Source organism: Mycteria americana, chromosome 5, assembly GCF_035582795.1.
Source record: "Mycteria americana isolate JAX WOST 10 ecotype Jacksonville Zoo and Gardens chromosome 5, USCA_MyAme_1.0, whole genome shotgun sequence".
Taxonomy (NCBI): Eukaryota; Metazoa; Chordata; class Aves; order Ciconiiformes; family Ciconiidae; genus Mycteria; species Mycteria americana.
Window position 1 is genome coordinate 1,587,493 of NC_134369.1, and position 27,552 is coordinate 1,615,044.

General features: G+C 47.2%; 4 protein-coding genes across 4 annotated transcripts; 3 read left to right on the forward strand and 1 right to left on the reverse strand.

Moving 5' to 3' along the window:
- The first annotated feature begins 7,429 nt into the window (after window positions 1-7,429).
- LOC142410030 (olfactory receptor 5J3-like) lies at window positions 7,430-8,413 on the forward strand. Its single transcript, XM_075501902.1, has one exon. The coding sequence runs from the start codon at window positions 7,475-7,477 to the stop codon at window positions 8,411-8,413; it is 939 nt and encodes a 312-aa protein (XP_075358017.1). The 5' UTR covers window positions 7,430-7,474.
- Window positions 8,414-13,744: 5,331 nt separating this feature from the next.
- LOC142409726 (olfactory receptor 8U3-like) lies at window positions 13,745-17,404 on the forward strand. The gene is made up of 4 exons (XM_075501487.1): window positions 13,745-14,729; window positions 15,392-15,515; window positions 16,533-16,650; window positions 17,321-17,404. The coding sequence occupies exons 1-4, from the start codon at window positions 13,745-13,747 to the stop codon at window positions 17,402-17,404; spliced, it is 1,311 nt and encodes a 436-aa protein (XP_075357602.1).
- A 1,173-nt stretch (window positions 17,405-18,577) lies between these two features.
- On the forward strand, window positions 18,578-19,531 carry LOC142409728 (olfactory receptor 8I2-like). Its single transcript, XM_075501489.1, has one exon. It carries the CDS (start codon window positions 18,578-18,580, stop codon window positions 19,529-19,531), a length of 954 nt encoding a protein of 317 aa, XP_075357604.1.
- A 3,366-nt stretch (window positions 19,532-22,897) lies between these two features.
- On the reverse strand, window positions 22,898-23,974 carry LOC142409729 (olfactory receptor 5J3-like). The gene has a single exon (XM_075501491.1). The coding sequence runs from the start codon at window positions 23,879-23,881 to the stop codon at window positions 22,898-22,900; it is 984 nt and encodes a 327-aa protein (XP_075357606.1). The 5' UTR covers window positions 23,882-23,974.
- Window positions 23,975-27,552: the final 3,578 nt, after the last annotated feature.

Below are 27,552 nucleotides of genomic sequence, written 5' to 3' on the forward strand. Positions count from 1 at the left end.
AGCTTGAGTGTTTCCGTAGCTACAAGACGCTGAGATGCTGTCTATAGGAGATGCTGTTTCTCAATAACCTGACAGTGGTTTTTGATCTTGGTGTTTACGCTGGCTCCCAGCAGACAACCCATCTCAGGGGTTAAGGAGGTAATAGCTCCAGACCACTAACTCTTGAAATCACTAAGGGAACTTTCCAATTATATCTGAAAGGGAGAAAAAGCAAGAGTGACTGACATGGGGTGATGTCCCCAATGAGGCTCTTGGCAGCTTATCCCAACCATCTAAGCTGGAAAGCAATAAATAGGGAAGACAAGAGCCTCTGGGAGAGACAGCCATACACGGACATCCAACACCGTGTAGAATTAAAAAACAGGAGAAGAAAAGGAGACTTGGAATAAATTTGCTCCTCTGAAGCTCTGATTTATAAAGCAAGCTAGAAGGTGGAAAAATAAGTTTAAGTCAGTGATGATTCTGTGCAGTACAGTCACGCGGACAGGTAAGAAAGCTCTGATTAGAGGCAACGCCAAAGAAATGTAGCAGTGGTTGTCACAAGAGCAAAAATTGCCATTTCTCTCGGGAAACACATCCTTGCCTACTGGTCAGAGTTATACCGGGACAAATAGATACATGTACAGAAGAAATCATTAGTACATCTTATGTGCTTACCCTCTCCCCAGGCACAATCCTTTTTGGGGACATGTTAATTATTTTATCCTATTTATGAGAAGAGGACACACACTTTCAAGTGAATTTAATAGGATATTGTCTAATTTCCTATATTGTTACTTTTCTAGTTTTCCTCCAAAATAAAAAGGTGCAGTTTCTGTCTGCCTTTTGAATTATCTCCTTGGAGAAACTGATAACAGAGGCAGGCGTGAAAGTAGTTCAGACTGAAAAAGGCTGGATCTTCTACAGGAAACCAGAAGAGGTGGCATCTCGGGTATTTTTGGGGCATAGCGGTGGGATTGCGGGCAAGCAAGAACACAGGGCAGCGAGTCTTCAGGGTTAAGCAGAGGACTGGACTAGGGAATAAAAAAGAAATTGAAGTATGCTTCAGCCTGGTATGAGGGCAGACTGAGGCTTCCTTATAGAGCTACATTAAACTGCTCTCAAATGCCCGTGTTTGAGACACGTGGTTATGTTGCAGCTTTTTTCCAAAAGGAAGTTTTACTTTCTAACCTTAATTTGGCGTGTTAATCAGTCGCTTGAAAGTACTGGGGAAGTTACTGTTTGCTTAAAATGTAGGTTAAATGATAGAAATAAAGGGAAGAGCGCAATTTTTAGCAAGTCATCAGCTAAGCTGGAAGATATTGGAAAAGGAAAGATGTACGCATACACCCTTCTGTCCACGTATTTATTCTCATGAGATGAGAGCAGTTATTGAAATGCAGTTTATTCCCCAAAGTAGCCACTAACTTTGTTAGCAATCACATTTATAAAAAAAAACACATTATTTTTGTTTCTGAGCACTTAGAATAAGAAGCCCTGAGCAACAAATTCAAACCCTGAGCTACTTGGGATAATAAAGAGTCTCTGGGACATCGTCAACCTGAAAAGCAGAGTGAACGCTAATGTTCCTCTAGCTTGTGTAGCATCAGAACAAACGTTAATGAACGTGAGCTGCTCTTCCCTTAATGTGGTGAAAACTGTGGGAAAACGTGCTTTGTTGGTTTCATACTTCTTTCCTTGAAATCAGTGCATGAAGGTAGAAGATGTATTTGAAGCTTGGTTTAAGAGCTTGAATGGCAGGTGTAGTCATGAGATGTGGGTCCCTGCATGGCCAGGTGGTTGTGGACCAACTAAGCATCCTGCCAGGGTGTCTGGCAGTGTTTCATTAGAAAATGTCTTCATTATCTACAGAGCACAGGATTAAAAACCACTAATTAAGCAAGAGATTGAGTCGTCATAACTAATGTCATGGAATCGCCTCCCTGCTGAGAGCTGGGAGTCTCTTGCAAACTGATGGCTTGGGAAAACTGGACTACGGTGATAGAACTTGTTATACATTTGCCTCTAGATAGTGCATTTCATACCAGGGGAAATACATACTCATTGAAGAACCACCAGAGGTTGATTTGTGAGGAACCGTGCTAAAATGTCCAGGCTGTTTCTGAATATTTGGCGGCAAGCACGTGCTGGGTTTTCTCATGGACCCGCCATTCCTTAGGCAACCCCAAGTCACCTCTCTTGAAGGGAAATACGATGACAAGGCTCAGCTCTGTAAAAACAACACATTTGTGAGATTTCTGCTAGGACTCGGACCATTTTGTTCTCAGCTGTCTTTGGCCTGAGCCTACTTGTGGTCACCCTCTCCTACAGTTTGGACATCATTCATCGGCGCAGTAGACTACATCCCTACCAAGTGCTGTACCTCTTCCAGCCATGAGATGGGATCTACAGATTTAAGGTGAACTTCAGTGCTTCCAGGTAATCCCCATGACAGATGGGAGCATGCAGGAGAACACACCGAGCAGACCAAGGAGGCTCAGATGGGAGAGGAGGAAACGTTTCCCTAAAGCTGCAGAAAACAGAGAAAAGTTGAGAGGAACTTCTCTGAATCCTCTTCTTGGATGGCCCATCCAAATGTGTTCAAAGGTATTTTAAAATTTTTCTGCTGCACTTTAATCCTTCAAAACGCATATTATAGTGAATAAATACTTCAAATGATTTTTTTAATATGCAACATTAAGTATTGGACAGTGACAGTTCATAAATGTGCTGCTTAGTACAATTTTTCAGTACATATATTCAAATTTAAGGATGTACAGTTAAGCCACGGTGCATTAGTTGCAATAAACCTAGTACTTCCGATGTTTCTCATTTTCTCAAAGCATGTAGTTATCTGTAGCTGAAAGACCATTAGCTGTGGGATTTAACTGGCCAAATTTGAAGTTTAATAGGTAAACATTAAATCTGATCTTAGTCTCCCTCCCTAGGAGGAACAAAAGAGCCTGATTCTTGTTAAAATAAACATGGGAAACGGCTTGGGAGAACTGTTGCGTAAAGACATAATGCTGCATATAGGAAATGTAGCATGATTCTCTGACGCTTAACTTCAGGACATCTGAATTTACGGTGGCTGAAACCCACCCAGCCTATGGGTCATGTCACTTCCATATGTCAGGTTTGAGTTTATATACTATTTTCATGGGGTTTTTATTTGCAACTCCTTTCCATTTCTACCTCCATTATAAGAGGAAAATTAATAGGCGAAAAATACCCTTCGATGCAGCAATACACAACACAGCTGCAGGGCTGATACAAGGGAGAGGGAGAATTTAGTGATAAACATTTCAAAGGCTTATACCCAGCTACCTGATAACTATTTGTGTAACTGCTTTCTACAAATTGTTTCTCCTCCTTTGTCGTTCTTTTGCAAGAAGCAAAAGTAGTTTCTTTTGGAAGGAACTGGAATGCATGCTTTTATTTACCTTTTTCAAGAAAGAGGGGGTGTTTTGAGTTGTACCCGGAGGATTGGTAATGAAGTGGGAATAAATGCGGATCAGCGGTGAAAGTGTTGGCACAAACTCCCCAAATATAAACCCTGCAGGTAAAATATGGCTCTTTGTAGAGCTACACCCAACCAGAACACCTGTCTGGGGTCAGCACAGCCATCTGCATTGCTCTTCTCTGTCAATATTTGGGTTTGCTGGTGCAGGTGCTGGTCTGTTGCTGGTTGTGCCGGCTCTGGTCTCCGGTGCCATTGAAGGCTTCCTGCTGGGCTCCAGCTGCTCCTCCAGAAGGTCGTGGGCTCCTGTAAGTCCTGTAGCGTTTCTGCCAGAGCCATTCCTTTGGCCAACTGAATCATGCCGTTGGAGTTCACAGACTGGAAGAGAAGCTGGGACACCTATAGCTCATGTGTGGGTCTATATGTCATGCTGACCTGGAGCAAGGTGAGCCCAAACCCATCCTACGTGTCCATCTCTCAGCCAGTCCTCTAGGCTCTCAGTAATACTGATGGAGAACTTGTCCTTTCATGTGACCATGCGTGGGTCTCCTTTGGACATGGCAAATCCTCCTCTGGGCTACACTGAGTCTATTGATCCATCTAATTCCACCTGAGATATCAGAGGGCATATGGACACAACTCTGGCAGGTATGGTGTAAGATGTAGGGAGACTTGTGCCCTTTAGGGGAGCAGGAGAGATGTATGGTGGGTCTCATAGTCCTGGACACCTGTGTCCGAACAGCTGAACCACCACCTTAATTTCTATTGACCGTGAAGAGAGCCTAGGCAGTTGGCTCATGTCTACGCTTAATGTTGTTGACAACTGATAGATGAATAAATCCCATCTATGGATGAAATGTGATCTAAATATGAACTGCTATTTAGATGGCGACTCTATCCATGCTGTCAGTTTAATCTAAAAGCACGGGCTCCTATTATTTAAAAGGAAAAATCAGCTATATGGAAAGAAACAGCGTGAATTGTAAACTCCGGAAAATGTTCCAGACACTGACAGAAGCTGGTATCTATTGTGTTGAGCAGAGACAAATTACACTGAAATTACCATGCATATGCTATCAATTTTCTGCTAGCAAAAAAAAAAACAACGTTGCAGAAAGAACTGGATTAGCACCATCTCTTTTCAAAATAGGCTGCGATGAGATGGTTTTGATCTTGCAGCAGAGGTGGAGCAGCAGAATGACCTGGCTCTCTGCAGAAGGGAGGAAAAAATGGGGAGCGGAAATATTCCTGGAAATATCTGGAGCATAGTAGAAAGGTTTAGTGGACTGTCTATCAATCACGTTCTGACAGGTGGGTCCTGCATAGACCTCCCTGTTCTTAACCATCAGTAGCCTGGAAGCCTTTCAGGCTCGCTCATCACCTGGAGGCTTGGGTCAGCCTTGAGGCTTCCAAGTGTTGTAACAGGTTATTGATATTTGTGGCAATAATTAGGAGGATTTTGCATCCTCCTGCATACATGGCTAAGCCTTCATTAGCAGTTTAGACTGTTGTGACTCTCGCGGATTCTCATTAAGGAGCCAGCAGCATACAATCAAGATTCACTTCTTAGAGACCTGAGCTGTAGCCAAAGTCATGACAAACACTTGCTCCCTGAGGAGGGGTGCCCCTTGCCCACAAAGACCTGCAGAGAGACAGATAAAAGCAACGCGCTGCTGCAAGTGGAGACCTTCATCTGATGAAAATATGCAGGAGGCTCTCAAACGCTCAGGAGAGACGCTCTTGTTTAACTGGAAGCTAGGAGGATGGCTTCAAGGGTTAGTCCCCCAGATTTACCGTGCAGACATCCTGAGGCTGTAGCGTCATCCAAAGTGGAAGAGACCTTGCAGCTGGTAAGAGGAGGTGGTCCCCATCCACAGGTAGGTGTGACCATTCCCTGGAAGGTCCAGGTGAGCTCTGCTGGGACTACCCTGCTCCAGTATCAATCACTGCAGCAATGTTACCTTTGGGGAGGCTGCTCTGATTTACACCAGGTAAAGGTTTGCTCCTCTGTGTTGGTTAAAGAAGATGAAATATTTCTGCTGGGATGCACTTGCGATGCGCTCCAGTATTTTGACTTCAAAAGGTCAGAAATTGTGGTGCTTATGGTATGTGTAAGGAGCCTGGGAGAAGAAGAGAGGAGAGCACTCAAGGAAAGATTAACCCACCCACTGACCCTGACATAAAGTGATATTCACTTTAAAAAGTAAATAATATTTCTATAAAGAAATATTCTGCTGATGGAGAATGGTTCTTCAATGAGTCTTCTGATCCTGGTGCTCATCTGGTGGGGTAAGACTTTGATTCTCATCTTTAATCCTGTAAAGATTTAATTGTTTTATTCTGAACCTTCATGTTATCAGGGACAGAAACCTGTATTTCACATTTTCATTTGGTTGAGCGGGTGCTAAACGTAGGCAACTGGAGTTGAGTGAGTTTGGCTCAGCACAGCTCCATGGTCTCATCCATGGCGTTGACTCCTCTTCCAGCTGAAGGGAGAAGCAGGAGCTGCTGGGGTTTTGCCTGCTGAAAATGGGGTGAGAGAAGTCCTCGTGAGTGCCCTAACCACCAGGATGCCATGCTGTGCCACCATCAGGCTCCCTCCGAGAAGGTTTTCCTCCTCAGATGGCATCTTAAAACAGTGAATTCTCAGTCTGGCTCTTTTTTTCCCCTTGACCATTCCCCTCCCTGGTGCCTTCTGCTGGTGCTCTCAGCCATCCCTTGCTTTCACCTGGAAATGAGGTGCAATTAGCAGCTGGATGCTGCTGTTTGCGCACGCTGGGGAGAGCACCAGGTGTGACTTGATATTCCAGGACAGCATCGTGGATCCCGCTTTTGTCTGGGCTTAGTCAGTACGTTACAGCTGGTTCATGCTCATAAACACTCACAGCTAATCACTTCTGTAAATCAGGCTTCATCTCCCATCCACTTTTCTGGAAATACAAGGCGTGATTAAAGCCACCAGCATATCGTGGTGGTTCGTGGTGCCTGCCGTGGACTACTGCAGCGTGGCGAGGGGAGCCGTGACACAACGGGCTCGCTTACTGAAAGGCTGCTTCATCATTTGTTAAACCCACATAAACTCTTTGTACGGGGGACCCTAACGCCAGGGCTAGTACCTTTGCTCTGAATGGTATGGGGAAATCAAATAGATTTTATGGTGTTTAGTCTCTTAATTGTATATATATTCTCTAAAGTGTACCAAGGAAATGATTGGTGCGTACCCCAGTTCAAAACAACAGCTTCGGACCCAAATTTTGCTCGTGGTCTCCCTGGCTTCATCTCCCCAAGGTTTCTGAGACTGTCACATTAAACTCCTCATGTCCTGAATGAGTTTTAGGGTCATGCAACACCCCCTTCCTCTCTCCTTCCCTTCTTCCCAACAGATTAAAGACTTTTTTTTTTCTTTACCTCAGTGTCTTTTCCAAAACCAACAAAGGAAAGCTACAGTATTCTTACTCTTACTCCAAGCTATTAAAATTATAGCCAGAAGCTGCAGCCAAAATCAGAGCTGTCTTGTTCTGGGTGCCTTACGATCGGTTTGAAATGAGGAGGGAGAGAGGAAATGAAGGGAAACAAATGTGGAGAAAAACTTAATCACAGGAGGTCAAGGGCAGAGCTGATGATTTGGTCTGTGTCACCTGAACGCCTATCTGCTGCTATATCCAGCGACCTCATCAAACTGGAGGTACCAAAATAGGATTTTGCGATGCAAATGAACCTGCCCGAAGGTCTGCCCAGAGTGAGAAAGCGAGAGACTCGCTGCAGGTGGGAAGGGTATTTGGGAAAGCTGGGATGCTCTCCCTTCAGAAGGGACCTCCTCTTTCCTGGGACTGTAAAGGAGGACAAGCTCAGCGCAGATGGCTACAGTGCAGTCCATCCCGCTCTACCTCCCTACAAGTGAATGGTCCGGCCACCCTGGCTGCACAGGGTGTACATTATCAAGTTATCCCACTTCAGTTCAAATAAATAAAGGCACGGTTTCCGCTGTCCTCTATTTTCAGGCTCTCTCCTTCCTCGGTAGACAAGAAGCCCTGAATGGCAGAGCAGAACCACACCTCAGTGGCCCAGTTTGTTCTCGAGGGCCTGAGTGACCACGCAGAGATGAAGGCAGCCCTTTTTGTGTTGTTCCTGCTCATCTACGCCATCACCCTTTTGGGCAACGTGGGGATAATCGTAGTCATCCGAGGTGACCCACGACTCCACACGTCCATGTACTTCTTCCTTGGCAGCCTCTCCGTTGTTGACATCTGCTTCTCCTCTGTGATTGCCCCCAGGACCTTGGTGAACTTCCTATCGGAGAGGAAGACCATTTCCTTCATTGGATGCATGGGCCAAGCCGCCTTCTACATCGTCTTCGTGACAACTGAGTGTTTCCTGCTGGCTGTCATGGCGTACGACCGGTACGTGGCCATCTGTAACCCCCTGCTCTATTCCTCTGTTATGACTCGGAGGCTGTGCGCGTGGCTGGTGGTGGGGTCCTACATTGGGGGTGTCCTGAACTCCATCATACAAATGACCTTCATCGTTAGGCTGCCCTTCTGCAGCTCCAATGTCATCAACCACTTCTTCTGTGACGTTCCTCCCCTCCTGGCTCTGTCCTGTGCCAGCACCTACATCAACGAGATGATCCTCTTCTCCTTGGCCGGCGTCATTGAGCTCAGCACCATCTCCGCCATCCTGGTCTCCTACATCTTCATCTCTTTTGCCATCCTGAGGATCCGTTCAGCTGAAGGCAGGCAAAAAGCCTTCTCCACCTGCGCGTCCCACCTGACGGCAGTGACCATGTTGTATGGGACGACAATCTTCATGTATTTACGTCCCAGCTCTAGTTACTCCCTGAACACTGACAAAGTGGTCTCTGTCTTCTACACGGTGGTCATCCCGATGCTGAACCCCCTCATCTACAGCCTGAGGAACCAGGAGGTGAAGGACGCTCTGAGGAGAACAGCAGAAAGAATCACAGTCAGGCTCTGAACCCTCCTCAATAAAACCTGATCAGGACGTCTCTCAGAGGCTGTGGAGCCTCCACCCCTGGAGATATTCACAAGTTGCCCGGATGAGGCCACGAGCAACCTGATGTGAAGTCAGCCCTGCTTTGAGCGGGACGTAGAATAATTTTTGATCAGAAGGTCATCTAGGAGGCCTCCTAGACATCTAGGAGGTCTCTGGTCCTATGAATGGCAAGTTATACACGTATATACATATATGTGTGTGTATATATATTAAAATGCGCTATTAAGTGTGTATTATGGTATATATTTATATATAACGCAACATATTCTTGTGTTAAATGTGTATGCCAGCACACTTATGTTACTGATTTTTCTTGTTACTCCCTGGCCTCAGTTTAGCTGTAATAGCTGCGCAGTAAATGAAGGGATATGGACCATGTCGTTGTTGGTTTTAGTAGGAAAATGTCTATACCAGAGAAATGCCCAATAATTTCATGGGTGGCATCGGGCACTTGGGGTCTCGGTGATTTATGGGCTGGGTCTGGGAGGCAGCTCCTGTGAAAAGCTCTTCCTAGGAAGGATGGAAACACAAGAGCTAAATGGATAAACTTTGCAGTTTTAATGCAGTTGGGGGTAATGGGGTATGGTGAATAAGCCACGGGAATGAAATATAAATTCTTAAATAGGTCTGTCTTTGAGACCAGGCTGCTGAGTTATATTGCAGGGTTAATTTGATCTTTGTCGCTTCTTTTTAGGCAACCATAAACCTTTCTCCTTTCATTTTTTCCCCCACAATTTCTGCCTTTCAAAGCCTTGCAACATAGCTCTAATTAGTTTTCTAATTTATGCCCACAGCGGTTTATTAAAAACAAAGACAATAATATTATCAGTAGAGTTCGCATCCAGAGATTTGCACTTTGGCGTGAGGCAGTGGGGAAAAGGAATTAAAAAAACCCAACCAACCAACCAACCAAAAAACCCCCCAAAAACCACCCCACCCTGAAGCAAAAAAAATGAGGGTAATAAAATAACCCCCTCAGTCTTTATTTCTTATGCAAGAAGCAACTCCTGCCCAAAATTGCAGCTCCCCCCTTTCACCATGTTCTGAGCAGAAACTTGTGGTTGCTGTGAAAATGCCATGTCACAGTAACCACAATTTCCACCCCCCCAAAAAAAACAACTTTTATATTTCTTTAGCATTTCGTCCCTCCGAGGTAAGAGCTGTCCCTGATATAATCCCATCTGAACAGCTCCTCTGGGAGGGGACGTGGAGATGGAGCTGATCCTCTGGGAGGGAGGAGGCTTGGCTGGGTCCTGGGTGAGGATTTTCCCCCTGCAGTCACTTGATGTGAGCTGTGTTGCCAACAGTGGGAAAAATACCCTCTAACGTGGTGAAAAATAACCCAAACAGTGATGTGGCCCTGGTTGGCACCTAGAACGTCATCATTTTTTTTTTTTTTAATTATTATTATTATTTATTGATATTAAAGTTACCAGCCTGAAGCTGACTCTTACTGCTGCGGGCAAGGCACGACAGCGTACAAACATACCTGTTCTTTAGACGCCCCTTTCCTTCTCCAAAGTTGCATTTCATCTACTTCTGAGTAAAATCCATGCCTCTTTATACGTGAGCAACTTATTTTCGTTCCTTCTATGTACCCTTGTGCTCTGCCGTCAGCCCCGAGAGATGCGAAGCGGCCAAAACGGACTTCCAGCTCTCGAAAGGGAGTGCTGCAGGGGGGCAATGCTCAGTCAGTAGCCAGAAAAATATCGATCAGGATTTCTTATACGTCCTCACCATCTATTGGACGTCGTTGGAAATATCTGCTCCTTTTTATTTTAGATGAAAGCTATTTTTATGTGCTAGTAAGCCTCGGGTAGCCGAGTGGCTTGTCCTTGTTCAGGAAACGGGGAAATAGCTTATAAATAAAACAAGACCAGCAGTTGGCTGGTCCCATTTAGGTCGTTCCTTTTCTCAGCATCGACTGAGCTCCTGAGCCTGTTAAAAACGAACGGGCAATGTCGGATGTTTGAACGAGCTTCTGACCAAGTTCCCCTCGCATTTAGAAATGGTGCTTTAAACTGCGTTTGTTTTTGTTTTTTTTTTTTTTTTTCCCTAATGCAATTCTTGGGTGCGGCTTCAGGTTGTATGAAATCCAGATTATCAAATTCACTCTGCTTTATGAATTACTTTTCTCTTAAATAGTCTGGGCTAACCATACCCAAGGTGAAATGGCAATGCCTGCTATTTTAAATTATTACCTCCTCCATCAATTGTTTCCTATAGATCTACAGATCGTTCTCAGAAAGGGTCCCTACAGCACATCTTTACTCCTGACACGGCTAGCCTAGATTTTACACTAAAGGCGAACGAAAATACATAGAGAGATCTGAACTTTCATCCCATGTAGGTGAAGGATTTAATTTTTTTTGTTGTTGACTTATGCAAATCGCATCCATCGCTACCTAAATAATCCCAGGTGAGCAGCTGCCCTCAGCGCGCTCGGGTGCTGCATTAAAGGCATGGGCTTGCCTATATGGCTACCTGGTTCCTGGGTCTGCGTGGTGGCCTCCTCCTGGTGACCTTCACGGGGAAGAAACCCACCCTTCGCTATGAAATGCTGGGTGCCAGGTGGATAAAGCCGGGGTCGTTCCCTGCTAGTGTTTGCTGGAGCAGACGAAGAGGTGACTTTTGTCCTCTCCTGGAAGGCACTGCAGTCGGTGCAGCCACCTCTCATCTTTGGGAGCAAAGTATAGGAAGAGTTTCTGATTGAAAAATAAAGGCAGATAGATAAAAATGAAAATTAAGGCACTTTTTTTTTTTTTTTTTTTTTTTTTCATTCTGAACATCAGCATAAACTGAGAAAAGGAAATGCTGGATTTCTGACTGCACGCGATCTGCACTGAGGGTCGAACGCTTCCAAGAAGAGCCACTCGGTGGAAAAAAAAATAAGAGGTTTTTTGAACACAGCTATTGCACAGGCAGTAGGGCAACTGCAATAAACCATCTTTTGGGATTTTTTATTTTAGGATGTATGAAACTATTAAAGGCAACATTTTTGAGTTGCTGTTGTTCAGATAACGCCTTCTGGTGTCACTAATTTTAAAAACCCGTTGGCTATATCTTGACCCGGCAGTGGAGGGTCTCGGGACCCCTCTGGGCTTGGCAGGGGCTGCGTCTCGCTTGGTCTGACAGCTCCCTGGAGGTTAAGATGTTATTTCCCTGAGCTGTTTTACGCCCGGGTCTGGGAATACTGTGAAGAGCAAAGCTCTGGAAGCATGGGTAGGTGTTGCACGGGAGAAGACACGGTGTACTTTTCCCGCTGGAGCCGGGAGTAGCCGTGAGCAGAAAAAACGCTGCGATTGGACCCGAGAGCAAAGCGGAAGAAATCCCGCTTCGTCCCGCGGCATCCGCAGGGTCCCCAGGACTCGTGGCAGACTGTCCCCCCGCTCGGCTTCGGGGCGGCAGAGACGGTCGCTGTGAGAGGGCAGAGGGATGCTGGAGGTGTGAGCACCGGGTGCTCTTGCTTCACGTTTTAAACCGTACTATCAACGAGGCTTTTCTGCATTCACTAGAGAGTTTGGGCTGTAAGACTCTTAAAACGGCAGCTAGCCAAAGAGTGTATTTTAGCTCTATGGATCTGGCACCTTCCCCTTGTTCCCAGATGGAGATTTTGAGGATAACGTCCACCACGAGAGCAGGCTCGGCAGACCTCCAGGTCTAACCGGGAGGATGCGCTGCAAGGCTCGGCTCGGCTCGGCAGCGGTCGGTCTTTCTCCTATCCGTAACTTCATGAGCTGAATCTTGGAGAACACTAACGACGGGCTGCTTGGTGAGTCCTAGGGCACCTTGTGGAAAGGCCTTGTGCTGGCTTGCCCAAGAGATGCAAGATCTTACCAAATTTGGATAGGAAAGCAGGTGTCACAAAGGAAGGTCCTTTCCCCAGGAGGACAAGGTTAAATATTCGGGGGTTTTCTGACAGTTGTTCAGCAGAGCGTGGACCAACCAGCTGGCTGTCAGCATGAATAATATCTAATCCAAGGCAGCAAGGTATGGGGTTTTAATTTAATTTATCTCCATTCTAGTCGGTGTCTTCAGGCTGCAGGGAGATGTGATTCCTGGCGGGCAGCTATCATGCACAGCACGAGCTGCAGCCTTAGAAACTTCCCGGGTTTCATAGCTACGCCTTGGATCGCTTCACACGAAGCAGTTGGCTCATCAAGTAAGAAAAAGTGCGGGTGAGCCTTAGTTAATTGTGAAATTCGGGTCAATTCTCCTATGGCAGTAGACGTCTGCATCTTGGCAGGCGGATGCTGCCTCCGGGGGAGGATCCAGCTCCAGACCCAAACAGCTCGATTTTCATTATTCGTAACGCGTCTCCCGGCGCCGCGCGGATGGCTCAGACGCTGCTTCGCCTCCGGCATCTCTACGTAGGCAGTGAAAAGCAGCTCTGAATCCCCGTTAATAACACCAGGAGACCAGGCGGGTGGCTCACGGGACACCTGCCATGAGATGTCTGGATCTGGAGGTGAACCTCACCCCTTCAGCACAGGGTCATCAAATAATTACGATGGTTAAGTTTGGATCTGCTTGTCAGACGCCAGGCAGCACGCGCTCTTGCTTTGCTCTCCGGCGTAACTCTGTCAAGCAATGATTAATGTTATCCAGGAAAAATCAATGTTTATTTATTCTGTCTGTTGTAGACTGTGATTTTAGGAGCGGCTGATTTCTCTCGGGTGAGCAGAGAGAGCAAGCCGGAATTGATCCTTTATCTCCAACTTAGGCATCACGTCTAAAGCAAAGTGAGGTGAGACAAATCCTGGCTCTTATTACTGCACCATCCTACACGAGGGGAAATTACGCTAAGGAAAGTCGCATTTTCCAGTGCTTTCACCTAGAAGAGGTCTTCCTGGGACACAGGGAACAGATATTCATTCCTGGACTGGGAGCACTCAAAAGATAAGAAATAATTTCATTTTTCCCAGCAGTTATTGTGAAAATCATGGAGTGGTGTGTGTAAATGGCTTGAGAGAACCTACGAGAAAGCTCTGCAATTTCTTTATGCTTTCTTTGGGCATGGTATTGCCCTCCTTCCTTGCCTTAAAATATCCACCCACTTCCAAGTGTGTTGCTGGTGGTCGTACGCGCTTATCTAAGGCTGAACGGGGAGCCCGGCCTCGGGAACTTGAGTTTTTCTTGAGTTTTTCAAGAAAACCTTCGAGACCTTATGTTGACTTAAAGTGGTGTAACTGCTTGATAGATGAAAATCGACATTCTTAACATTATTGACAGACGCTATTAAGCATTTCCATTTGAAAGACATAAAGCAGCTGAACTGCTTATATATTCAATATGGTTGAGGATAATTATACATTTGCATCTGAGTTCATTCTCCTGGGCTTCACAAACCGAGAAGACCTGCAGGTGACATGCTTTGTCTTATTCCTTGCCACCTATGTGGTCACTCTAATAGGAAATCTGGGAGTAATTGTATTAATCAGAATCGATTCGTGCCTACACACCCCCATGTACTTCTTCCTAAGCCACTTGTCTCTCCTGGATGTCTGCTACTCCTCCGCCATCATCCCTCAAACCTTGATGAATGTTTTCGTGGAGAAGAAGGTTATTTCCTTCGTTAGGTGTGCCACTCAGCTCTTCTCCTTTGCGACTTGTGCCACCACCGAGTGCTACGTGCTGGCTGCCATGGCTTACGATCGCTACATGGCCATTTGTAACCCCCTACTCTACTCTGTGGTCATGTCCCAGAGGCTTTGCGTTGGGATGTTGGCTGGTGCCTACTTAGCTGGTGTGATCAGCTCCACCATACACACAGTTTCCATATTTCGTCTCCCGTTCTGTCGGTCCAAGAGGATCAATCATTTCTTCTGTGATGGACCACCGCTGCTAGCCCTCTCCTGCTCCGACACCCGTGTCAACGAGGCAATGGTTTCTGCCGTGGTGGGGTTCAACGTGCTAAGCACCACGGTCTTCATTCTAGTCTCCTACTTGTTGGTCCTCTCCACCGTTTTGAGGATGCGCTCTGCGGCCGGTTGGCACAAAGCCTTCTCCACTTGTGCCTCTCACTTGGTCTCCATCGCTTTGTACTACGGCAGCTCCCTCTTCACGTACCTGCACCCCGGCTTGAGTCACTCCTTGGAGCATGACGAGGTGGTCTCTGTGCTGTACTCCGTTGCAGTCCCCATGCTGAACCCGCTCATCTACAGCCTAAGAAACACGGACATGAAGAAGGCCATGAGGAAAGCAACAGGTAGGGTCTTCTCCTCCTTGTCCATCCACAGTTCCTGGTCAGCTGAAAGGAGAGGTCTACCCTTCCACGGTAAGGAGAGTTAGATATGGCACCTTCAAGAATGAGGGTTAGATATGGCACCTTCAAGAATGAGGGTTAGATATGGCACCTTCAAGAATGGACTAACTGCTCCTGGAAGCAGGACACCTGGAAAACACATTTCTCCTTGAACCAAGGCTATGTGCTGCGCTAGGAGGGACGGGACTTTCCCCGGCTGTAGCCCGAGACCTGACAGTGACCATGTATTGGGCAGAAAGTTATTATCCAAAGTCAATGTTATTTAAATATGACTTAAAATAAATATTATTTATTGTTTAGCTATTATGAAAAAGTAATAATCAACTTCATTTCAGGCTTCAGCGAGCTGAAGGGAGAATGCAGGTGGTGTCTTTGCCCTGCCAACGTCAAACCAGCCAGTATCTGATCTCATGTTTTATATTAATGAATGTCCTCTGGTGACATTCCTGGTATTAGCAGGATGTTAATTGAATTTTCCAGGATTTTTAGGCCTAGACCACGACATGAGGTCACGTGAAATGACGCTGTGAGGATGCGTTGGTCATCAAGGCACTCATGGTAAATGGGCACAAGTCATATTTGAGCCTCTGCTCTGCCGTGAATTTAACTCGGCGTGTAAAGGGCCAGAGCGCCGGCGGGAGGGAGGATTTTAGGTCCTCCTTTGCCCCAAACAGCCAAAGTGCTGGCGGTCTGGGGTCGCCTTATGATGGAGGTGGAGCAAGCGCAGTACCGAGCTGTCTGGATCCGGGATTTCAAGCTCCGTTATTCACCCTGCAGACACACATCCTACCCAGGCAGGTATCCTTAGTGGATTATTTTGCCTTCCATGTTTTTTTTTTTTTAAATAATCTTTGAAATCTCTTTTTTTTTGTCCTAAGGTTGAGGGAGGGTTATTTTTTCCCCTCTATTATGTTGCTTTTTCCACTTCACAAGCCTTGGTTTTAGCCCAGTACTGAATGGGGAAGAAAGCGATTAAAAAGCCCAGGGAAATCCTTTTCTACCCACCTCCAGTGCATCTCCAGGACTAATAGTCTGGTGCCTTCCAGCAGAAAAACAAAACTGCGTTAAAAACATCTAAAGCCATCTATATACTTCTCCATCTTGCTTCCCCACGCTTTCATAGCTCGGTATTCTTCTCCATCTGCCCCATCCTTTGTGTTTTCTAAACGTCCAGGGCAAAGTTATCATTTAAGATTTGTACTCAGGGTTTTATAACGTCTCCTCATCTAGCAGAAGCTTTCAGGAAACATTGGCACTCAGGGTTCATCAGAATAAAACTGGTAAATCTGAGTTAATTGTTATACCTTCAAAGCTGCTTGCGAGCATACACCGAGTGTGCTGTGCGGACACCAGTGAAGTGTACGGAAATAAATAAATCTGCTGGAGAGGACTCCCCGTGGCCACGCTCGACCCATTCATACAGCGGATGCTCCGTTAGGTTTGTTTTCAGCATCCTTCAGTGCAACATCAGATCATCAACCAGATCTCCTTGTTGGTAGTAAAGGGCTTTTTTTTTTGTTTTTTCAATGCAGAAGTCTGCGATAGTTGGATAAATAAAAAGCAAACTGCCCTGGACTTGTCTTTCTGCCAGACCAGGCGGTGGCACGGGCAGCCTGGGAGGGCTCTGCAGGAGAGCTGGTGTTGGAGGGGTTGGTGCAGCCAGAAAGGTTTTGGGGTGGGGGGGGTGAGATCGAAAGGGGCTTTTGCCGAGCAGGTCAAAATAATTATCAGCTGGAGGAGGGTCCTGCGGGAGAGCAGCTTGCACAAACATCTGAGGTAACGCTTCATCCGAGATAAAACCCCTCTGCCAGCCAGCCTGGGCGATCCTGCTCCCAAGCATCTCCCCTCCTACCACGGCTCCGACCCGTCGGATGGGCTTCTCAGGGAGCTGCAGGCACCGCGTCGACCGGCACCCTTCCTTTTAAGCAAGCAGGTAAAAAAGGGTTTGGCATTTCCAGCCGGGGACCCTTGTCGTGCTGCCTCCTACGAGCTTGAAAGCATTTTTAAGAGCGGGTGGTGCAAGAAGACTCAGCCCGGCGCTTCGCTGCTCTCTCTGTTACCCCTTAACCCGTAACACGTTTCACAACCCCGCTCCCAGCGTGACTCGCCTGGTTTACCTCTTTAGCTGTTTGTGTACTTCGTAGTGCAAAAAACACATTAGTATTGATCAAAAATGAAAAATGTCCCCCAGTCCCTTTTTGCGGGAGCTGGACTTGGCGTAATAAGTTATGAGGAGCAGATTGCTTTTTTAAATTTCATGCTACAGTAGTATTTATGTCATTTAAAAAAAAAAAAGTCTGCAGTCAAATGATCAGTTGGTAAACCTAAAAAAAAAAAAAAAAAGCCTAATTAATGCTTCTGTTTTGTTCATACGACTGAAGCTTCCCACACTCCTGTTGAGATGAGAAGAAAATTCAGAATAAAAGCTTCCGCTCTGTGGAGTCCCACAGCACGGGCTCGTGCTCACAAGTAGCTCCGTCTGTACTTGGCGAGATTTTAAATACTTTTGTTATTCGAAATAATTTATTGAATATTTAAATGTTTTTAAACATTTAACATGTTCTTAACCTTGAAGCTGTTGAAGATATGATTGTCCTCTCCAGGGCTGGAAGGTCACGTACGAGCTGGTCACCACAGGTCGCCTCTACGGGATGGAAACGTGCACCTCTAGGACGCAACCAATGTAATCCCAGCGATTAAATTGTTGTCAATAGAGAGAAATGCACGCTTCGAGGGTACCAGTCATCCGGACGGAGCTACAACTACGTCTCCATTGCCAAGAAACGTTGACCAAGAAGATCTGCGGTCGAGAGAGTCAAACGAGTGGCACTGGGACTCAACCACCCTCCTGCACTCCCTTCAGCCTTCTGTCTTTTTTCAATGCAGCCTCTTCTGGGCGAGCGGATGCTGTTTGGTGGCTGGGATGTACCGGTGCAGCTGCATCTAAAGCCCATCCCTGCTCTCCGAGAGCATCCACGGCGTGAACCCAAGTGCCCGAGCAGGGGTTAGGAGGTTTGCTTCAAAAAAACCCACGCTCCTGACCCCATCTACGACCGCTCCAGGGACGTTTCAGCTGAGATGTAGACGTCTGTAGATGGATCTGCCATCAGATAATTCATCTGCAGAGGGGCTGAAGAGGGGAGATGGGAACATCCAAGCTGAAGCTTTGAAAGTTTGGTTTATATGTAATATGTTTTAACGCTGTTAGGTGGATATTTGAGTTGGTCATAGAAAGCTCACTGCAATCACGGCAAGGCTGTGCTGGAGACAATACCACTGCTCCACCCCCCGCCCAGCACACGCAGGGGGGTTTCTTCAAAAGCAGGTAAATTTAGAAATTAAAAAAAACCCCAACACCCAAATGATTTCAAGTGCACGGCTTGCTTTCGTGATGAAAAGGCTGCACCGGAATTAATGAGGCCACAGAAAAGCACTGATCCAGTCTGGGGAAAAAAAAGGAAAGAAAAAAATCCTCAAATTTTCCAGAAATCAGTGGTGAGAATCTGAATTTTCTCCGTTTTCCACATTTTGGAATGTGTCTATTTGACTTCTTGTTTTTACACTTGAATAAACATTTTTCTATTTCTTAGCGTATCATTAGTACAGTGTATATAAATCAGGGCAGCAGTATTCTCTTTTAAAATCCAACTGCGTAATTAGCTCCTTCACACGTTTGACTTCGAAGCTTGGCTTAAAGGCAGGAACACAGCTGCCTTGTATTTTTCTAAAAAAATGCACCATTTTCTATTGCATTTACTTTACAGATTAAACTCCAATGTTTCCACGGTATTTCTCTCTCTCCTAGGGATTTATTTCACGGATTCATTTTATTTCTATGCAAACTCGTCTAACTTGTAGCAATGACGGCTGGAGAAAACCTCACTGTTTTGTCCGGCTTCATCCTCTTGGGCTTCTCTGATGCCCCAGAGCTACAAACCACCACATTCACCATTTTCTTATCCCTGTATGTTTTAATGGTGCTGGGGAACCCGATGATGATCCTCCTAGTCAACGCCGACCCCCAGCTCCACACCCCCATGTATTTCTTCCTGACCCATTTATCTTTCATGGATTTTTGTCTCTCCTCCGCTATGATCCCGAAGGCGCTGGAGACCTTCCTGCTGGGGAGAGGTCACATCTCTTTTCTGGGTTGCTTTGCCCAGGTGTATTTTTTCCTGGCTCTGACTATCTGTGAGTGCTTCCTCCTGGGGGTGACGGCTTACGACCGCTACGCGGCCGTGTGCAAGCCGCTGCTTTATGCCATCACCATGTCCCGGGCGCGTTGCTACGGCATGAGGGTGCTGGTGTACGCCACGGGCTTCCTCACCTCCCTGGCGCACACCGTCCTGGTGGGGAGGTTGTCCTTCTGCCGGGTCAGGAGCATCAACCACTTCTTCTGCGAGCTGCCCGCCCTCCTGCAGCTCTCCTGCCCCGACGCCCGCGCAAACGAGATCTTGCAGCTTTCCAGTGCTGGGCTTAGCATTGTGGGCTCTGCCCTGATGATCCCGGTATCCTACACCTGCATCCTCCGCCCCATCCTGCAGATCCCTTCAGCCAGGAGGAGGCTTAAAGCTTTCTCCACCCGCGCCTCCCACCTGGCTGCCATCACCATCTTCTACGTGCCGGGGACGCTCGCCTACGTCCAGCCTGGCAAGGCGCGCTCGCAGGATCAGGCAAAGCTGTTTTCGGCGTGTTACGTCGTCCTGACCCCCACCCTCGACCCCTTCATCTACAGCTTGAGGAACAAGGAGGTGAAGGGGGCCCTGAGGAGGCTGTGGGCGCGAAAGCTGGTGCCCCATCTATCCAGGCTTTGAAAAGGCGTTTGCAGCTCTTGGGTACTTCGGAGGTGATGAAGGAATACGCGTTATCGGTCATCACTGGTCTGCTTACAGACAAGGAGATCACGCAGCAAGTACAGGGTATGGAGAACTAGCATAACGAATCGTTCTCTTCAAACGACTTCCGTTTATTTTAAGCGTGGCGTGAGCCTTCGATAATTAATCAAAATAATTGCCAACGCTTTCCTAGCAAAACTGAAATAGTACCACCATGTTTTGTGTCTAAATTGTGTTAAATATTGCCCACAAAAACGGTGCTTAAATTGGAGGTAAACAATTACCAGTATTTCCATTGCCTGCTTGGTAATCATTTTTCCCAAACGAGCTGGAAGAGCTGAGGATCTGTTCAAGAAGTCAGCGATGTATGGAGAGCTGCAACGTGGCCCAGACGCTCTGAATTTTTGTAGGAGCGCTATTAGATCTGCTCTTACGCAGGCTGCGCCGAGACGGGCATCGGCGAGGTCCCCTTCGTAAAGGCTGAAGGCGGGAGACAGCAGTTGTCCGCACAAGGAGGGGCTGAGAAGGTTTGCAGGATGCCGCCAGAGGCGATCCTGACAAGCGGGGTACGTTTAGGCAATGTAGGCGACCTGGAATGTGAAAATAAGAAGTGGAATGTGACCATCCCGGTCAAGGTCCAGCTGTGACCTCAGATGCAATTGCTGACCCATGTCGAGAAGAACCATCAGAAAGCACACAGCCATGCTGTTGGCTCTGGGGACCTGGAGCCGTGCTAACGGCTTTGTTGCGGGCACACATAGGTTAGCACGTTGCCGGAAGCGTGTCCCAACCCACATCTTCTTGGGAAGGGTTTTCTTTAGATCTATTACTATTTTCCTTGTTGGACGATCAGTCAGAGGTCCGTGCTTTGTGTGGCCATCGCTGAACCACACTGGACTGAGTTACGACTCTTCTCTACGTCATCGCATGGCTGAGGTGGAAGATGCTCTAAAGAAAACAGGAGGCAAAGGTTTTTTAACATTGAATTGGACACACCTTTTGTGTTTAATGAACGATACAATTTCTGGAAGAACGTGTAGCTCGTCTAAGTGAATAAAGTGAATAAATTTTATGCTTTAAAATAAGCATCTTTGTAAACCGTGGTCTTCCTAAAAGAACGGTAATGAATAATGAATGAATGCAATGGCAACCAGTTAAAACCAGCTTTAAGCTGGCGTGAAGTGAAATGCTATAAAGCTTTTAACCAAAGTTTCATGAAAAGTAGAGGCATTTGGACAATTTCCCCAAGAAACAGAGAACGTGACATCTGAAGCGCCGTATTCTGCGTGACTCAGAAGGAGGGAGGAGAATCGTTAACAGGCAGCAAAGGAGCTCATCGCTCCTCTCGGCTCCGTCCCGCCATCCTCTGCGTAGGGGTACACCAGAGAAGGCTGGATACGGTGCTGTAGCTGTGTTTAGGGCGCTGGGTCGGGAAAAAACCAGCTCCCCTCTCCCTGAGACATCAGGGAGTGCAACCACGGTAATTGCCATGGGCAGCATCACCTGGGGCCTCCACCCACACCCTCTGCCCCAGGCTTGGGGCACTATTTAAGCTCAGCCCTGGGTCTTTGACCGCTTCCAGAGTTGTGCTGTAGCTGTGCTTGCTCCTGGTCCTGGTTTGTTCTTCTGCTTTGCCGGCTTGAATTTGGCCCTCGGTTTCCCCGGGCCATCGATGGGAGCTGCTGTTCTGCTCGGGCGCTGTGGGACCGTGCCTGGGGGTGAGGTTATTGCCCACCCTGCAGCGTGGCCACCGGCAGCTCCCAGTTTGCCTTTCCCTGGTCCTTGCTCCTCCCTGAGCCATGCTGCATCATGCAAATAGCACAAACAGCTCTTAACGTGAGACAAGACCCTCTAGTGTCCAAGCTCAGGATAAAGCAAGCTCTTATGAAAGGTAAGTGTTAGAAAGATCTTCCCCCTCACCCCTTTTTCTGTGTCCGTCTCTTAAGAAAAGTGACCCCTGCTCAGCTGCGTGCTCCGAGTGGATTTTATTTTACTCTATATTAGGTATCCACACCGTAGATTCTTACATCTGAGCAAAAAAAGTCTGGATTATTGGTATAGCAATACAGGGGTGGTCAGGATTTCTATGGCCGTCTAAAAGAAATCACGCTAGGAGCATTTATCTTTTATTTTAGGTATGAAAAAAACAATGTCTGGACTAAGTTAGATGTAGCCATGCGCAAATTAACATTAAGCGACAGATGACCCCCCTCTTCTCTCCACGGGGACCTGGCATCCCAGCTCTTACTGCTCCAGGTCTCTAACAGGTTGCAGTCAGTTGTCTCTGCTTTGGAGAGCATGAGATTCTGCAGCATCCCTCGGTGGTGCCTTCTCAGCTACACAGCTGTCCCGGGGAAGAGCTGGCTGGGAGGAAATATCATTTACAACCCCCCTGCGACAAGAAAATAGGGGAAAAAAATACTTCTCCATAGCTAGTTACATTTAATCATGCTACGCTCCTTGCCAATAGGGAGAAACACCGCTCCCTGCTGCTGCTGCTCCTAAAGCAGATCCAAGATGCAGGTCAGATGAAGCCCCTTTCTCTCCCAGAGCAAGCTTGTTTGGCCAAGTGAGATGTCTCGCGGCTGTAGGAAGCAAGGTGTAGGATGAGATCCACGTGGGTGGCTGAGAGTGCTGTTGGGTACAGGCAGGGACACGTTGGAGACTTCATTCCCCAGGGGTGAAAATGCCTGGGGGTTCAGCAGGAAAACGTCCCAGCTGCTGGGGTGGAAGTCCTCTCCAGGTCTGGAGGCAAAGCGGCGGAGGTTTTTCAGCACAGACACAGCTACGCTGCCTCCAGGCTGTGATGTTCTGGTCACTCAATAATTTAGCATCTTCCTGGTGCTAGATCACAGCACTTACTGCTCTCATCTGCTCCCTGGCAGCTCAGTGCTCTCTGCTTCTCCTCCCTTTCCTTGCTTTCCATGGCACATCCCCCTGGAAGCAAACGAGAGGTTTTTTCCTTGTAGTTAGCCCAAAGCAAGGTGGGTTTTTTGGATATACCTCCCCAAAAGCCTCCAGTCCTCCTTGAACTTGCCTCTGGAGGACTCGCTGCTTGAATCACTGCAACTGCTTAAGAAGCTAAGCTTAGGAGAGAAATTCCTTATGAGCTTATTTTTACCACCTCCTATGATATTACATCATTTCACAGAAAAACCCAAAGAGATGACAAGGAAATGTTTATCAGAGGCCCGCACTGACAGGATGTTTGGTAACACTGAGTCTCTGCGGATTTTAAAGCATGCTTAAAATTTGCTGTACCTGCTTCTGTAAATATACGTGGTTCTTCACTCCTCCGGACGACCGACGTAAGACTATTTAAAAAGGGAAGCAGCAGGAGTTTTATCAACTGATTGGGGTCAGTTTGGTCAGCAGGCAACTCACAAAAATGTTATCTGCCGTCGCTTTTCTAAGTGCATCCTTGACCTCCTTGTTCCTCAAGCTGTAGATCAGCGGGTTGAGCATAGGGACGATCAGGGTATAAAACACGGCGGTGACTTTCTCCGTCTCCAGCGAGTACTTGGAGCCTGGTTGCATGTGGCTCAGCCCCGCGAGCACGTAGAACAAGGTAACGGTCAGGAGGTGGGAGGCACAGGTGGAGAAGGCTTTGTGCCTTCCTTCAGTAGACCTAATCCTCAGGATGGACGAGAGGATGCATACGTAGGAGATGACGACGATGAAGAGCACAGACATGGAAATGGTCCCATTGAGGGTTACAAGCAAAAGCTCATTGAGGTGGTCATCAGAGCAGGTGAGTTTCAGCAGAGGGTTTGTGTCACAGAAGTAGTGGTTGATGACATTGGGTCCACAAAAAGGCAACGGCAGCAAGCAACACGTTTGGATCAGTGAGTTCAAAATGCCCCCTATGTATGACCCGGCGACCAGCTGAACGCAGACCCTCTTGGGCATAGAAATAGCGTAGAGCAGCGGGTGGCAAATGGCTACGTAGCGGTCGTATGCCATCACAGCCAGCAAGAGCACCTCTGTGGTCACAAACACAAGGAAAAAGAAATGCTGGGCAAAGCAGGCGGAGTAAGAAATGGTTTTCTTTTCCACCAAGAAGCCAACAAGCAGCTTTGGAGAAAAGATGGAGGAGTAGCAAAGATCAACAACAGACAGATTGCAGAGGAAGAAGTACATGGGAGTGTGCAGCTGGCGGTTTGTCTTGATCAATGCGATCAGCCCAAGGTTGCCCATCAGGGTGATGAGGTAAATCATTAAGAAGATTATGAAGAGAGGAGTCTGCAGCTTAGGCTCACTTGTCAGTCCTAGGAGGATGAACTGGGTCACCACGGTGCGATTGCCTTTAGCCATATTACCGTACTTCATAGTAGCATGCCTGTCGGAAGGAGGAAAAACAGTTGGAGTGAAATACGGAAGAGCGACGGCGTGGCTTGCATACGATGCTGCTATCAGCAAGTACTTTATTAGACTATTTATTAAAAGTACAAAGCTTTGATACTTGAGGGAACATCTACCTGTGCTTAGGTTCTCAGCAAATGCTCACAGGCAGAGCAACGAATCCAAAACCTTTCAGAAACTGCATTTTGTCCTTGCTCTTTAATCATGAGGCTGAATTAAAAAACTAGGGTATTTCCTTTTAAAAAAAAAAAAAAATAACCCCAATATTGAATGATTTGAAGACTGGAGGAGGTGTGAAGAATCTGCAAACTCGCCATCTTGTTTCATTAGAACAGGAGGCAGAAAAGGGGAACGTATTTCACTTTCCCCATGAGAAGACGAAACACGCACGAGTCGTGATGACCCTGGGAGCCCCGAATCCGCTGTGCCCTCTCGGATCAGCTTTGCTGGACCCCCAGCTGCCCGCACCAGCCCCCCAGGTGGGCTGCCGGGACTCGGGAGGGTCACTCGGCAGCCTGGGACAGAAACTCCCGCGCTAGCTAGCCTGTTCTTGCTGGGCTGCCGCATTTCTGTCGGTAATCTTGGTCGGGTTCCAGCACAGAGGGAAATATTCCCCCCGGTGTTGCAAATCCTAATGAAGCAGGGTTTTGTTACACTTCATTTTTTTTTTTTTTATCTGCTCCAGCTCAATTATTTACATGTTTTTCTCCACTCGAGGCAGGGAAGGAAGGAATTTCCAGGCTGCTCTTCACAGCTGAGACTAAAATGAATTGTACATAATATGTTCTATATATAACAGAAAGCTGTTAGCTGTATTTATGAGAATTCAGGAGGTGAGGAGGAAAAAAAAAAACCCCATCACTTATCAGAAGGCTCCATATAGCAGAAAGAAAACCGGTGCCTTCATTTTCAAACCACGCAACACCTTGCACACAGTATTTTTTTCTAATCAAGCCTCTCCAATCTCAGTTACTCTTTCTAGCGGAGCACAGCAGATGTTAGAAATCCGTCACGCGCCTGAAAGACTTGCTTCTGATATAACTAGCGGTACTGGTATTAATTAACAATAACCTCAGGGTGGTAAACAGCAGTGGAAATATTTGTTTAGGACAGAAAATGTAAGGGGAAAAAAACACCTGGTAGTGAAAATAACAGGAACTACAGGGCAGGCAGGTGACGGTGCGGCACCTGGGACGAATGGCAGGGAACGAGGACTTCAATGGGAGCTACAGGAAGCAAACCTGTGTGCCACCACATCAGTAAAAATCTCTTCCGCGGGGATCGTCCCTGCAATTCCCCTCCTTCAGCAGGGAGAGGACCAAGTACTCCTCTGCAATACCGAGCCCGAGTGCCCAGCCGCCTCCTGGTTGTTCAAAGACACCTGTAAAGGCACGGTCGGCACCTAGGGAAACGGAGCAGGCTGCTGTTTCTCCTGCAGCGCGCTGGCCTGGAGCGTGGCGGGATGCTGTGGGCGATGCCTGGCAGTCTGGCTCACCCACCAGGCGTCAGCGAACGTGTTACTGAACCGTCGTTCTTGGTTTTAGCCGTTCCCGTCAGGGTGGCTACCTCACACTGGAGATCGGTCGCTGCACTCCGCTTTTCTGGTAGAATACCAGATTTTTATGTATAGTTCTGTAACAGACACTGTTTTCACTTTACAAATATTTACGAGGTTCCAACACACCACAAATAGCTGGTAGGATATTTCCAGGTTTTGGCTGCAGCTGCTTTTCCCTTCCACTAAATAAACATTTTTTTGAGAACACTTGAACATCCTTATATAGGAAAACCCATGACGGAGCCACCCATCCTACTGCTGGGACCAAGCCTTCGCCTTCTGCAAACGAGGAATAATATTGCAGCATGGGCAGAAGCAGGCTGCTCTAGGCTCTGCAGCATGTTTTTAGTCTTCCTAGAGAAAAAAATCTTGAAGATTTCCTTACGGGCTGAGCCCCGTGCAACACTCCCAGGCTACGGCTGTCTCTGTGCTGCTGCACAGCACAGTCCTGCTCTTGTCTTCCAGCTCTCTTCCCTGCTCAGTTTATTTATGTTCAGGGCAGAAGAGCAGCTTTTCAAATGTTTTCTCAGAGGTTTTATCACAATAAGATGGTGACACATACTTAGAAAGCCTGAAGATAATGCCTAGAAATTCAGACAGAGGGAAAATATAGAGTTCAGGTATATTCTGCTAAGGAGCTTTTGCCCTGAATCGGTGAACTTGTAAGCTTGAGTGCTGTGGGGTTTAATCTTGCTCTGCATTTGAAACCTGTGCCTACAATCCTGCTTTCCTGCCTAATACCCCATTCTTACCCAGCATCTGCATCAGGACCTGTGATTTGCAATCCATCTTCCTGTGATTGGCACGCAGTATGCGTGCCGCCTCCTAAGGCAGAAAGAAGAAACGCGATCCGTTTCCCCCCATTCTTCAAATTTCTCTGATGCTACAGGAGGAGGGCAGGGGCAGTTTGCAGCTGCGGCACTCGGAAGCGAGACAGAGTAAGGCGGCAGCTCCACCAGCGAGAAGGAAGGGTGGGTGGCCCCAGGCTTTTGAGCAGAGCGGGTGCTGAGGCTGTCCCCAAGGGCTTGTGCAGGGGGACAGCTTCTGGGTTTATTTACTTCTTTGGCCCTCATGGAGAAAATCCCTGAAGTAAATCTTAGCTGAGCAAAGAGCTTCACGCCAGCCACGGAGGGGATCATTAGGAACTCTCAGAAGAGTCTGGAAGAAGTTTGGACTTGGGTCCTGTCCCCCCCACCTAAGTGTGCAAAAAGGGCTCATTAACCTTTCTTTGCTCAGTGCTGATGTGGAGGGGGGGGAGTTTTCAGCTGTGCTGAGCCACAGGTGGGAAAGAAGCCATATGAGTGTGCCACATAAAGTTTAATCAGATGCCAGGGTTTGGAATTTATTCTCCTGTTTGGACTGTGCAAGTTTAGAGCTTCAGAGCTTCACTTAAACCATACAGTTTAAGGTAGGTGAAAGCGCGAGTGCTGTAACCCAAGTCAAACGTGCACATAAATCGCTTTCCCTCCCTGCGTGCGTAACACTTTACGGCTCGGACTTAGCAAAACCTGGTTTCTCCAGTCGATCACTTCTGTGCCTGGAGGTCACCGCTGCAGCCTACACAAACTACACCAAGGAAAGCCGTGGAGGCAGAGAGGATGCACTTCCCACCCAAAGGGACAAAGCACAAAGCTCCAGTGTAACCGCACAAGCCAAGTGTACAAACACCGAACCCTACTTCTGTAATCATGCTTTATGATTTTACTTGAGGCTCATTAGAGAAATTATATTCATTTAAAGGTTGCTTTCTTTGTGTGCGTCCCTTGACAGAACGGTAGGCAGCAAAGGTTAAAGTTGTTCCTTTAAGTAAATTAAAGGTATGTGAAAAGGCAGTTAGTTAAACTTTCTTAGAAACGTTTTGTCATTTCTGTCTCATTCCTTGAACTATTCTTGGCATGGTAATAACGTGATACGTAATAACGTGATGAACTAAACGCCATTCAGGTCAGCAAGAAGTGGGCAGGATGACGGACTCTGCAACCCGTTACGGAGACCGGCATCAGGCTGACGACAGTAAGTTTGCAGTTTCTTTTTCCTGCTGCTGACTTAGTTTACTTCCTTGCTACAAGCATTTTCCTGA

What these genes read in the sequence shown, in the direction of transcription:
- LOC142409729 (XM_075501491.1), bottom strand. Translation starts at nt 23,881, where the DNA reads ATGAAGTACGGTAATATGGCTAAAGGCAATCGCACCGTGGTGACCCAG.
- LOC142410030 (XM_075501902.1), top strand. Translation starts at nt 7,475, where the DNA reads ATGGCAGAGCAGAACCACACCTCAGTGGCCCAGTTTGTTCTCGAGGGC.
- LOC142409728 (XM_075501489.1), top strand. Translation starts at nt 18,578, where the DNA reads ATGACGGCTGGAGAAAACCTCACTGTTTTGTCCGGCTTCATCCTCTTG.
- LOC142409726 (XM_075501487.1), top strand. Translation starts at nt 13,745, where the DNA reads ATGGTTGAGGATAATTATACATTTGCATCTGAGTTCATTCTCCTGGGC. An exon ending in GAGAGGTCTACCCTTCCACG is followed by an intron (nt 14,730 to 15,391) that starts GTAAGGAGAGTT and finishes TGCCCCAAACAG; the next exon opens with CCAAAGTGCTGGCGGTCTGG. An exon ending in CCTTCCTTTTAAGCAAGCAG is followed by an intron (nt 16,651 to 17,320) that starts GTAAAAAAGGGT and finishes TGTCCTCTCCAG; the next exon opens with GGCTGGAAGGTCACGTACGA.